The 12,093-nt window shown below is 45.3% G+C and overlaps 2 protein-coding genes across 2 annotated transcripts in view; both read right to left on the reverse strand.

Annotated features, from left to right (window-relative positions):
* Positions 1-3,657: 3,657 nt before the first annotated feature.
* LOC130585412 (keratin, type I cytoskeletal 15-like) lies at positions 3,658-7,162 on the reverse strand. The gene is made up of 8 exons (XM_057385893.1): positions 6,675-7,162; positions 6,002-6,084; positions 5,658-5,814; positions 5,298-5,459; positions 4,968-5,093; positions 4,649-4,875; positions 4,409-4,497; positions 3,658-3,970 (listed from the first exon to the last, which is right to left on the reverse strand). Exons 1-8 carry the CDS (start codon positions 7,095-7,097, stop codon positions 3,951-3,953), a joined length of 1,287 nt encoding a protein of 428 aa, XP_057241876.1. The 5' UTR covers positions 7,098-7,162; the 3' UTR covers positions 3,658-3,950.
* Positions 7,163-10,570: 3,408 nt separating this feature from the next.
* Positions 10,571-12,093, reverse strand: part of LOC130585410 (keratin, type I cytoskeletal 10-like) — a 5,761-nt gene continuing 4,238 nt past the window's right edge. The window contains exons 7-8 of the mRNA XM_057385891.1: positions 11,322-11,686; positions 10,571-10,886 (exon numbers count right to left, since the gene is read on the reverse strand). Of these exons, the coding sequence (XP_057241874.1) occupies positions 10,861-10,886; positions 11,322-11,686 (391 nt within the window). The 3' untranslated portion in view covers positions 10,571-10,860. The remainder of the gene's footprint in view (positions 10,887-11,321; positions 11,687-12,093) is intronic.

Below are 12,093 nucleotides of genomic sequence, written 5' to 3' on the forward strand. Positions count from 1 at the left end.
GGGAGTTACAATTTACTCAGTCATTTTGTTGTTGGTTTCTCCATTTATGCTGTTACTTAAACACACCCTGCAGTTGTGGCTCAAGCAAGATTGTTTTTCTTAGCCACAATCATTATGAGATCCATAAAAGTTACTAATGCGTGTTACGGCTGACTGAAGAATCATGGAAAACCATTCACCCTCTTTCCTGACACACCATCACCTCCATATCACAGATAATATAATCCTTTGATCTGCATAATTATGATTGTTGTTTTATTGGTAGCTCTCTAATTATCTGCACGTCAGAACCAGGTGCTTTGCATATGTTACTGAGACTGAGTCATGATTATTAAAAAATAAAAATTATTTTCTCACAGGGTGTGATTCCTTAGTCATATTTTCCTCATTAGATTGTTGAAATGCACTTTTATTCTCCCCTATGAGATGTTTATTGCTGATTGGCGTTAGTGCCAGAGGTGTTGATTTTATATCTCCTTCTCAGTATTGTTGCATCACAACACTCGACCCAACAATTTCTGACATTTCCCAATGCTGTAATTTCATACTACSRCCRGGTRCCTTCTCTCTGTCCCTCWGTCCCTCTCTTCTTTATTTTGAATAGGTGATCTAACCATMCCTACTGCCATAACTGCATCCCAAACACTTAATCTTTAAACTTTCTGCTCTGTTATTTGGGGGTGTTTCCTTGCCTCCATGTTAATTTCTGGCCATTGGCCCTTTTACATGACTCTTGCCCTGAGTTGGCTGTTGTGAGTAATTTTGGATCTGCTGATTTACTTCACAAGCCAGAAGAACCAGGTCTGTTTAGGAGCCATTACCTTTCAGAGTCCTTGCAGTGATAGAAGGTCAGAAATGTTCTGCTCTAAAAGGTGTTGAGACTCCTCAGCCACTGAAAGGGGCTGTAAGAGCTTTGAAATCACATCTTCCCTGGCAGAGCTTTTGCTCATAGTATACCCCACAGACCTCTGCAAATCAAAAGTTTGTTTGAAGTAGGAGTGCTGTGAGTCCTTTCCCCATGCTGTTTACTCGCTGGTGAAGTTGGATGCTGAGCCACAAACAGATACTCCAAATTGGCAGAAGAACTAAAAGCTGCCTGTGGTTTCCACAGAAGCTGTGATGCCACCACTGGATGTATGTCCTCAGTTACATGAGAAGGAAAGAACAACCCTAGAAACAATTACTGGCAATTAATTGTTTTACAGTAAATGAGTCAACTGTGGTCCTGGTAAGAAGGGTGCTACTCCCAAGAGTTTCRTCAGGAACTCCATTTGTGCATTCCTCATCCATCACCCATTGTCCTGCAGCATCACTCACCTATGTGTTTCCTCAGTTTATTCAGAGCTGAAGGATTTCCACATCGCCACATTCTGGGCTCATCATTCTCTTATGTGACTCCCTGGGGTGGGCCTGTAAACTTGCATATGTGTAGACGTACAGAAAACCTTCTTAAATGTGAGCTATTTTAATTCTGTGGTTGATCTAAATTGTTGCTCATAGAACTTCCTACCACTGAAAAAGGAAAAATTTAGAAATACCTTCCAAGARAAATTAAATTCTTCCAAAACAGTAATCCTTTCCTGTTCTCTTTCTCTGTACCTGCTCCCATGTGCTCCTGTTAGCAATGATAGTGGCTAATTAAATTCTAAATTCCTCCCTGCCAAAGCCTTTTTTTCCTATCCTGTAGATCTTTACAGAACACTAAGGAACTGTATGGCTTTTCCAAAGAACCATGGATGAGTGAAGTGWGCACCAGGAGCAGGCAGTGGTGTCAGGATACCTGATCACAGAAATAGCACAAGGTTTCTGGAGCACCTGCTTTAGACAGAGGCTGTGGGGCTTTGGCACATCTGTGACAAATTGTTGTCCCCAGGACAGGCCTTGCCCCATCCCTGGGTGGGGATTAGTGCCCCATGGTCAGCAGGAATGTGTGGAGGGTGTTGTGCTGTCAGCAGCAGGACTCCACAGTCAGCTAATCCACTCCTGAGGATTCCCCAGTGCCACCCATTGCACCCACGCTCCCAAATCAGCTCAGAAATGGGGACAGACCCTGCAGCTCTGGAGTTCCCAGTTCTGTGGATGAGGGCTGTATTTTTGATCATTGTGATGCTTCTCTGTGCTTCTGGAACATTAGAAGGAGGCACAATAAACTTTCAGTACTTGCTTACATACGTGAACTGTAGTTTGAGGTTCCATAATCGCCCTCAAAAGAGATGTCTCCTTCAGGTGCTTTGGCCATGGTAAGTACAGCTGAGACCTGAGTGAATTCTGGCAGCCTCTGGAGACCAAAGTCATGTTTGCATTTGTCTTGCATCACTTTTTAAATTGTTAAAACCCGAAATGAGGTTTTTATGCATTGTAGACAGGCTTTTATTCACACAAATTCCTGATATTGGACTGATAAAAGTTAGTTTTTCAACATGAGTAGAAAATGTCTCTTCTTTGTGGACACTCACTGCAGGCTGCAGTCRGGGTACTGTGCTGGCAGAGCCAAGGCATGTGGTTACTGAAAAATGGCCTAAACCAAATCAAACTCTTGTAAGTTGGTTGTGATGAGAAAGTGTGTCATTTCATTACCCTAACAGATCAATCCTTCAGTCTGGAATGAAATGGGAAGKACTGGAAACCAGGTTTAATCAGAGGGGAAGGGACCAACAGGCACCTGTARGTGACACATGGCTGATTCCCTGTTTCTGGTGCACACAGATTGAAAAGAGGCTTCACTATGATCTTCAGAAAGCAAAACACATCTAAAGGAGATGTCCTATTTTAATATTGGTCTCTCATCTCTGAGAGAGATTTTCCAGCATATTTTATCTTCTCAAACAGTAAAATACCGTCAGTAAATGGAATGTATCTCTCATTTCTCTCAGAATATCAGCCAGCTCTCTGTACTAAGAGAAATTGGGTTCTTGGGATTATATCAGTGTGTAAATTGAAATTTCTATCATAAAACATTGGAATGTTTTTTGGTGCATGACACTGAAGGAAACACACCCRTTGTCTCATTGTCTGTATTTCCTAACAGAAGTCAGCGATATGAAATTCTCTGTGCAGCCAAAGGTGTAGAAATACTTGTGAGGAAGCCCCTACATACTGGAATAACCTGAGTCACACCTTCCTTTCTACAGGATTTCAGCTGTGATGAGATTAATGGACTCAGATGAGTCACAATAGTACCACTGGGTACTGTTTAGTAAATTAAAAGTTAATTAAAGAATCTCCTGATAGTTACCCATGATTTGTATTTTCATTCACATCATTCATTCTCTTTAATACAAGTGGCAAGGCAAGGGGCCATAAAGCAATCCCTTAGTGACCATTAGAAAACAAAAAGGTAAATAAATGATTTGTAGCATCACAGGAAGGAGAAAAATTGTGTCAAGAACTGACAGCAAGATTTCTGTTTYCAACCTTACACCTCTTGCTTGTGAACACAGAATTCAGCCAGCCTAATCTGGCAGCTCCCTTAGGCAGAGCCCGGCAGTTGGCACACCTCACACAGCCATGCTCACAACTCCTGATACATCCTTTCACTCAGTGATTTTATCTCAGCACCGTGTCCATTTTCCTAGTGCAAAATGGATTGTCCTGAGCCCACATTACCCCATACAACAGCCCATGTTTGTTGGGTGATCTGGATAAGGACTCGCGTGAGGCTGGTTAAATTTATTTTCTCAGACATGTTGTGATTTGCATTGCAGACATAAAGGTTTATTAGAGCAGAGTTACAGCAGAGTGTGAGCGCTTTAACAAAGAATGAGTTGCCAAAGACAAGTTGAGTAAGCCAAGCATTGCAGGGTGGAGGAAGGGGCACTGGGACAGGTGAGCAGRTTCCTCTTCCAAACCCTTCCCGCTGCCTCGGCCGTGCTGCAGAAACTCTGGGGTGTCTCTCGCCGTCCATGGTCAGTGCATCTCAGCTGGACGGTGCCACGGTCACTGCTGCTGCTCTAGCACACCCTTGACTGCCCTGTGTGAACACAGAGCAAATCACTGCCTTGAGGGGAAGTCTGAGCGTTCCTGCTGAGTGGAATTCTTACACCATTTACAATTCTTACACCTGACACGGTGTCAGCAGCAGAGGCGCAGAGACTCCTTGCCCAGCAGTACCTGGGCGCTTTCTCAGAATGATATTTTTTTATTATTCCAGTGAGTAAAAAAGTATTTCTCATCCCATAAAGTTTATAAACTATTTTATATTTAGGTAGAGGGAATAGCAAGACTTTTAACCCCTGATTCCTCTGTGACAGAGTAATGAGGTTTCTCACTCCGGGGCTAATGGACCTGGGAATTTTGCCCAGCCTAAACTAAAAAACTTTTTTCTGACCAAATACATTGCAGCCATTAGGGCAGATGAAACCCACCTCTTACCCTTTCAAAATCACACCCTTACTAAATGTTGACTTACCAGACATTTCCCCACACTGGGAATGAGTATAGGAACTAGAATATGATTGGGAAGAYTTTCCACCTCCTTGGAAAGCTCCTTGGGAGGCACTGTAAAAAAATGAGAGAATTTATCAAAACCTATTAACACTGGAAATTCAGTCAAAAGAGAGGTTGATGTCATTGCAAGAGAAAAAAGTCTCTATTAGCAAATAAGCACATGAGGATTTCTTTTTATTCCCTTGATATATGAAATACATACACAAGGTCCTGCTGCCCCTCCTGCAGCAGTGCCCGGTACTGYTGGATCTCCTGCTCCAGGCGGGTCTTGATGCCCAGCAGCATCTTGTACTCCTGGTTCTGGCTCTCCATYTCACAGCGGATGCTGGCCAGCTCCTCCTCRACGGCACAGATCTGCCCCTGGATTTGTTGMAGCAGGCAGCTGTAGCGAGACTCRGTTTCTGCCACRGAGTTTTCCAGAGAGCTTTTCTGCAAGGRCAAACACAGGAGGTGAGGAGCTGAGTTCTACAGCTCAYGGCTCGGGCAGAGGAGGGAAGRGCCAGCAGATCRTGCCCACRTACCGTGCTGAGCTGYGCCTGCAGTTCRATCTCCAGGTTCTGCATCTCGCGCCTCAGCTCGGTGAGCTGGTGGCTGCTTGTCTGGATGTCCTGGCTGCTGGAAGTGACCTGCCGATTGACTTCTTCAATCTGTGGATTGAAGTTCAGAGTCACTTTCTGAGCCCCAGCTCAGAAAGTTCAAAGCCCAGAGTCACTTTCTGAGCCCCAGCAGCTCTTCAGGGAGCACATTTGCTGAGTGAGAGCTCAGGAGCTCGTCCCTTTCCTCCTGTCCCGCTAGCGGGGTGTCTGGGCTGTCCCACCAAAGGACACTCCGCTCTGGGCACTGCTACCTACCTTGACCTCATACCACTGCTCCACCTCCTTGCGGTTCTTCTCGATGATCTGCTCATATTCGGATCTTAGGTCATTCAGGGTCTTTGTCAAATCTACTCCAGGAGCAGCATTGACCTCCACGCTCACATCTCCACCAGTCTGGGACTGGAGCTGCCTCATTTCCTGCAGGGAGTTTGGAGAGAGACACAAGAGCAYACACAGGTCATTTGTTGTGCTGGGGACTGTGGGCAAAGCAGTAMCAAGGGACAAAGAATGACAATGCCATGACATAAGGTGGAATTGGCTTGCTGTGTGATGGTGGGAACTGTGAAGAATCAAAGGATTATGTGTTAGGCTGTGCTGTTTATCATTGCATCGTACCTCCTCATGGTTTCTCTTCAGAGACATCAGCTCATCYTTCAAGGACTCCAGCTCGGATTCCAGTGATGATCTAACCAGAGTCAGGTCATCCATGAGATTTCKCAGGCCATTGATGTCAGCCTCCACGGTCTGACGGATGACCAGCTCATTCTCATACCTGTGTTATGCAGAGAGAGAGAAATGGGGAAATGAGATGCTGACAGTCAATAGCACATATCCTTCCMAGATCAGTATTCCAATAAAACAGAATGAGTCAKTAATACCACCCAGGACAGTCCTCCCTTTTCTTCTGAGATGATGTGAGAGATTTGACAGACATGCTAGGATCACAGAGAGGTACTCACTTCATTCGGAAGTCTTCAGCAGTCATCTTGCTGTTGTCRATATCCAGCAGCATTCTGTTGTTGTCCACAGTGGCAGAAATGATCTGCAAAAGGCCAAKGTGCAGAGGAGTCTTTCTGTGTTCTAGATTTCCATGACAAGCCAAAAGAAGGCTCTAAGCTTTGATCGGGAGTTGTTGTGGGTCTTAGAATTGTTTCTTGCTGTAATGCAATGCCCATATAGAAGGGTAACAATCCAGATTTATTTTTCAGGGAAACTTGTGCTATCACTRACCATCCTCCCAAATACATGCTCTACTTCCCTTTCTCAAGTTAGGGATGGTCCCCTGTGTGTCCCAATGAGTGTTTTTGGGCCATTGTCATATAACTACMTCTTCAGTCTGTTTACTCTGTTTTCTTGGTACTGTGTAACCTGATTGTAAGGGAAGATCTCAGTCCTTCCACATGGTGTCTGTAGGAATGTGCAGGGGCAAAGGGAGCTCATTTGGGTTTGCACACCATCCCTCTGTACTGTGTGGGAGCAGAGRGAAGCACTGCAAACCACACACGGCTGCTTTGGAGCCACCTGCACCCCGTGGGATGGAGGGAGCAGGGAGGAGAAGGAGCAAAGAGGAAGGAGGAAGGCCTTAGAGGAGAGAACAACAGGTGGGAACCACGTGTGCTGTGGGGATCCTACCTGATTTTGGAGTTGTTCAATCGCCTGGTAGTAGGAGCTGTAGTCCTTGGAAGCACTGGGAGCTTGTTTCCTGTACCACTCCCGGATGTGGTGCTCAAGCTCGGCATTTTCTTCCTCCAGCCTTCGCACCTTCTCCAGGTAAGCAGCCAGGCGGTCRTTGAGGTTCTGCATGGTCACCTTCTCATTGCCAGTCAGAAGCACATCCCCCCCAGCAATAGAGCCCCCAAAGCCCCCACCAAAGCCCCCAGCAAGGCTGCCCATGCTCAGGCCACCCCCGTAGCTGCCCCCGCCGATCACGGAGGAGGCGTAGCGCCGGCAGGACACGGAGGAGCTGCGGCCGCTGCCGCCACCACAGGCACCTCCACCACCTCCTCCTCCACTCCTGTACGAGGTGCTGGATGTTCTCTTGATGGTGCAGCTCATGGTGGAARGRWTCAGATATCCAAGCCCAGATGCAAAGCAGTGCTCAGCRAGATACAGGAAATCAAAGTGTAGCGGGCCGTCCTCGCCGGTGGCTCTTTATACCTGYCCGGGTGGGTGTCACCTGCCAGGCAGTCCAGCTTCCCATGGGATTTGCCAGCCATGGTGCTCATGCCAAAAATGATGTGCTAATGGCAATTTTGTCTGAGGTAAAAGGCATTACCATTCAGTGCAAATATGTCTTTGTTGATTCACACCTAGTTGCACTATAATTTTATGTGGGTGGCTCCGTGTTGGGTATTTTGTTGAATAGTGTCATATCTCTCAGTTTCTGTTAATCTGGTAATATCTCACTGGTAATGCCAGCTAATGAAGGCTGTGCCTCATTGTCTGTCTTCTTCAGTCTTGGTAAAACTCAGCATTTCAGCTTTTGGTTCCTCTTGTGATCACAGACAYGATTCATTACACCAGGGGACTTTTTATTCATTGATTTATTCCAAATTTACATTAACGTTCTAGAAATCTACTTTAATGCACTGAAGTAAAAACTTGTAAAACTGCATTCCCATGTCTGTTATGGAAGAGAACTTTACTCTAAATTTTTCACTCTGTCATCATTGCTTATATTGAAAAAGGTCCTGCTGGGATTCAGCTTCTCTGAACATGTAGGATGGGGATCACAGTCCTTTTTTTTAAAGAAAAAATGTGTAACAGCCACAAAAGTAACAGTGTGCAAAGGAAAACATATTAAATCKTTTCCTATCAAAGAGCTCTCAATTTTATTTTAACCGTTTCAAATGGACTCAGAGAAAATGGAGAAGAGAAATATTTTACTTTGCRTATTTTCATAACCTTATTTAAATAGTCATTTTTCAGAACATATCCTTGAATTATATAATAGAGTGAAAAAATAACTGATTAAAAGACCCAAAGATTAGATCTGAAAAAATATAATCATTACCTGAGCTCGTTACAGTGAAGGGTGTTTTGCAACCATGACAGAATGTCTTGCATCACCCAACAGTCTGAAAAACTTGTGTACTTTTTTCCACTGCCCATGCAATAGGGAATGTGCAGTGAGCTGCTTTTTCCGTCTTTACTAATCAAGTTCCTGTGAAACTGAGAAAAGCATTGAACAGATACAAATTCTTGTGTTTCCAGCTGTGCATTAAATAGTGGTGCAGCTCCTAAGGAAGAGTCACTGGGCTGTGCACAGGAGGCACAAGGAGCTGGTGGGACCTGCTGTGAATTGCCACCTCAAAGTCAGCTTATCCACAGAAAGGAAGGATGCGTTCAACATAGAAGTGTTCTAGAAGTTCCATATTACAGGAGAAGAAATAAGCCCCCTCTTCTGTCTGGCTGCAGTTGTACAGTTTTGTTCACTCTTTGTTACCCCTGAGATGCTGCCCCCATCAGTGACGGGCTCAGCCCTGGATCCATCGACACAGGGGAAGCTTCTGCCAGCTTTTCACAGAAATCCCCCTGTATCCCCTGCTACCCAAACCTTGCCACACAAACCCAATACTGTYCATCATGGATGTAAAATGATYCTGGTAATCYTTCCTTYTCTCTACCTGKATCTCTCAGTAACTGCTGCCTCCATTCTGCCTGTTTTAATCCCTTCTGGACTTCACTTTATGATGTATAGCACTTTGTCTTGGTTTAAAGGACAGGTATCTGCCAAGGAATGGGGAATATGACCCCCTTCTCTCCAAATTATTGTAACTTTGAAATTATTGTAACTTTCAGGCAAAGATACGGGAAAAGGAATAATAGTTCTTTACTAGAATATATATAAAAGACGAATATATATAAAAATAATATATTTTATATAAAACATTATATATATATATGAATATATATAAATATATAGTGATGATTCCCCCGCGGCTGCAGGGGGCGCTGTGGCCCGGGCTCAGCCGCGTCCCCACGTGGCAATGGTGACTCGAGTTGGTGGCAATGGTGACTCGAGTTGGTGGCAATAGGACAGGGGACAGGTGGCTCCCTTTGGCAAAACTCACGGGCAGCAGTCGGTGTCAGTGCCACTCCGGGTGGTCAGATTGCAGCAGGAACCTCGGAGCAGCAGGCTGGAGCAGCAGAGGCAAACAAATCCGGGGTAGCAAAAACCCAAAAGATGGCAGGAGATACGGGGGTTGGATGGACTCTGTGTGTCGAGTAAAGATGTGGCAAAAAGCCTGAAGAAGCAGCAGAAAACAGCAGGGCTGGGCATCAGCAGCCAGGCTCCCAAAAGCACCCTGCAGAGATGGGGAGGGGGTTCGGGTCATGGTTTTCCCCTGAGGCACCCAAGCACATGGTGAGGGTCCCTCTGGCATAGGCACAATTCATGGCTTTTAATTCTCAGCCTGTTTACCATTTGCACCATGGCTCTTTCGGGATGGTGTGTGCAGTCCAAGTTTCTCAACTAAAGAAGGAGAAATCAGCATTACAGAATCTCACTGTTCCTGTTCCATGTCCCTGGCAGCATTTAGGCAGCACAAGYGCTCTTTAACAAGCCTGCAAAGGCTCGTTCATGACAGCACAATGCCATCACACTTAGGCTTGGTGTAAGTCAAGTGTTTYTGTTACCCTGAGTGGTTTCCAGGGGTTGAGATAATTTGCATGGCAGTGTGACGTGTATTTCTGAAATAATTTTTGTATCTGATCTCTCAGTCCATACTTTGGGGCATCCGTTGTGTTACTCAGCAATGCTGCTCCTTTTCCATGAACCCACATTTTCTTTCAGTCTCAAGTCAACCCCAGAGGCTCCTCTTTTGTGCACAGCCCTGCACCAGCAGCTCAGCCTGCAAGGTGATGTGCAGGTGAATGTACCCTYCCCTTGGGCAGCCTCACTGGAATTTTGGCCCTCCATTTCCAGGGATCCTCTGGTAGCTACATCCAAAAATAAACATTCCAGACCCTTTTACAGGCTCCTAATTTCTCCCAGATCCAAGGCAATTGTTGTCAATATTAACATTTTATGGATATGAACTTTGTATAGTTCCTGTAAATTATATTTCTATTTCACTTCCTTATCATTTCAAAACGAGGTCCCTAATCTCTGCAAGTCCAGATTAAACCAATGAGTGCCAGTCAAGGTTTTATGAATTTAAACATTCCCTTCATTTTACAACCATGGCTCTGTAATCATTCATGTTCCTTTGTGGACACTCACATGCTGCCAATGCTGTTGTCATTGAGTGCTGAAATTCTGCAGTCACTTCTGGGCTGATATTCATCTGTTGGGTCTCAGAGCTCAACTCACGAGAATATCTCACACATTATTAAAAAACAAAGGCGCAGCCCCCAATCTGCCCTGATTGCTCAGAAATGGTGTTTTAACTCTAAATTTCATTATCAGCTCGTGGAGTGTATCATCAACCTCTCCACCTGGAGGCGTGTCTTGGCATGGCTTAGTGTTTTCTTTTTTAGGTGTTTACACCTACAGAAGGTAAGAAAAACGCCACACAAAATTCTGGTTGCATCAGACAGAAATTAAATTTTATTAGAGACATTTTCCTGATTCAGAACAACCTGAATACCTAACAGGCTGGATCTGTAAAGCAGCAGTTCCAGTGATGATGGCTGAAGCTGCAGAGCGTGGTGGGCAGAAGCAGCACAGAGCATGCAGGGCAGGGGGAGAGGTGGCATCTGCAACTCCCAGGAACTGTTCAGAGCATCATCTTTCCTTGGGAGTGTGGGCAATGCAGCGGATTTGGGCCAGTTTCTTTTTGAAGGTCTTGCACTGGAGGATCCTTGATGTATATTGTTAGTCAAAAGACTTTCTTGCAAATCCTGTTTAGAGACAAAGAAAGAATGAGTTTCRTTAATGCTGGCACTGAACCTCTGAGCCACCAGTATCCCCCAGACATTKGGATTATGTGGGAGTGACCAAAAGCATTGAGGAAAACTCCAGCACAGCACAAAGGCTRTGGGATTTATGAGATTGTGCAAAGAATCAGACAGATGAAGAAAACCAGCTGGGGTTAAACTACAGGATCAGCTGATATCGCCCACAAAATGGAATAGAAATGCACTGTGTGCTCTGGAAATGCATCCTTTGCACACGAGGAGGAAAGAATTGTTTGTAACAATAAATCTAACACCTTCCAGAAGTTTTAGTTTATCCTCAGTACTGTTTGCCTCGGGAAGAGTATATTGGTATAAATGAGTGCATAAATTAGTCAGGATGTGACTGAGGGGACAGTGTGCCTGTAGCWTAGTTCTCACCTTGGCTTTCACTGCCGCCCCTGCAGGCCTGGGACTGGGAGGATGAAGAGTAGGAGTGGGAACTGCTGATGCCTCCGGAGGTTCTTCCTCCTCCTCCTCCTCCAATGCATCCACCGCCGCTTCCCCCTCCCATTCCTCCACTTCCTCCTCCCATTCCTCCTCCACTACTACCTCCTCCCATTCCTCCTCCCATTCCTCCTCCACTTCCTCCTCCCATTCCTCCTCCACTTCCTCCTCCCATTCCACTGCCACTGCTTCCATATCCACCACTCATGCTGCCACCTCCTCCTCTTCCTCCTCCAGAATAACCACCACCTCCAATTCTACCACCTCCCATGCCTCCTCCCATTCCTCCTGATGGGATTCTGCAAAGAGAGAGAAAGAAGGGGAAAAAAAAGTTAATCAAAAGTACTTTGATACCTGAAGGCAACTGAGCTACAACTGCTGCTGGGCTGCACTGCTGGTTAGAACACAGCACTGCACAGCAAAGCAACTGAGGCAGTGCCAAAAATTATCCTCTCTTTCAACTTCAACTTGAATGCAAGAGCTTTTGCTTTTCCCACATTATGCCTAAGGATTTCTTGCAATATTTGGCACATACATCAGTGTGTGGCTCAAAATCAGAAAGAAGAGAATGAAGCTTAGCTGCTCTTTCAGGCACTACTTCTGAACAGAAGCTGGCACACTGCGTAAGGGAAGCTGAAGTAGCTTGAACTTTCCGAAACTTTTATAAAGGTTTGGAAAACTTTGGGGTTTTAGTTTTGGTGGTTTT

The sequence above is a fragment of the Malurus melanocephalus genome, unplaced genomic scaffold, assembly GCF_030028575.1.
Source record: "Malurus melanocephalus ecotype Western Australia unplaced genomic scaffold, MMel_1.1 scaffold_885, whole genome shotgun sequence".
NCBI lineage: Eukaryota > Metazoa > Chordata > Aves > Passeriformes > Maluridae > Malurus > Malurus melanocephalus.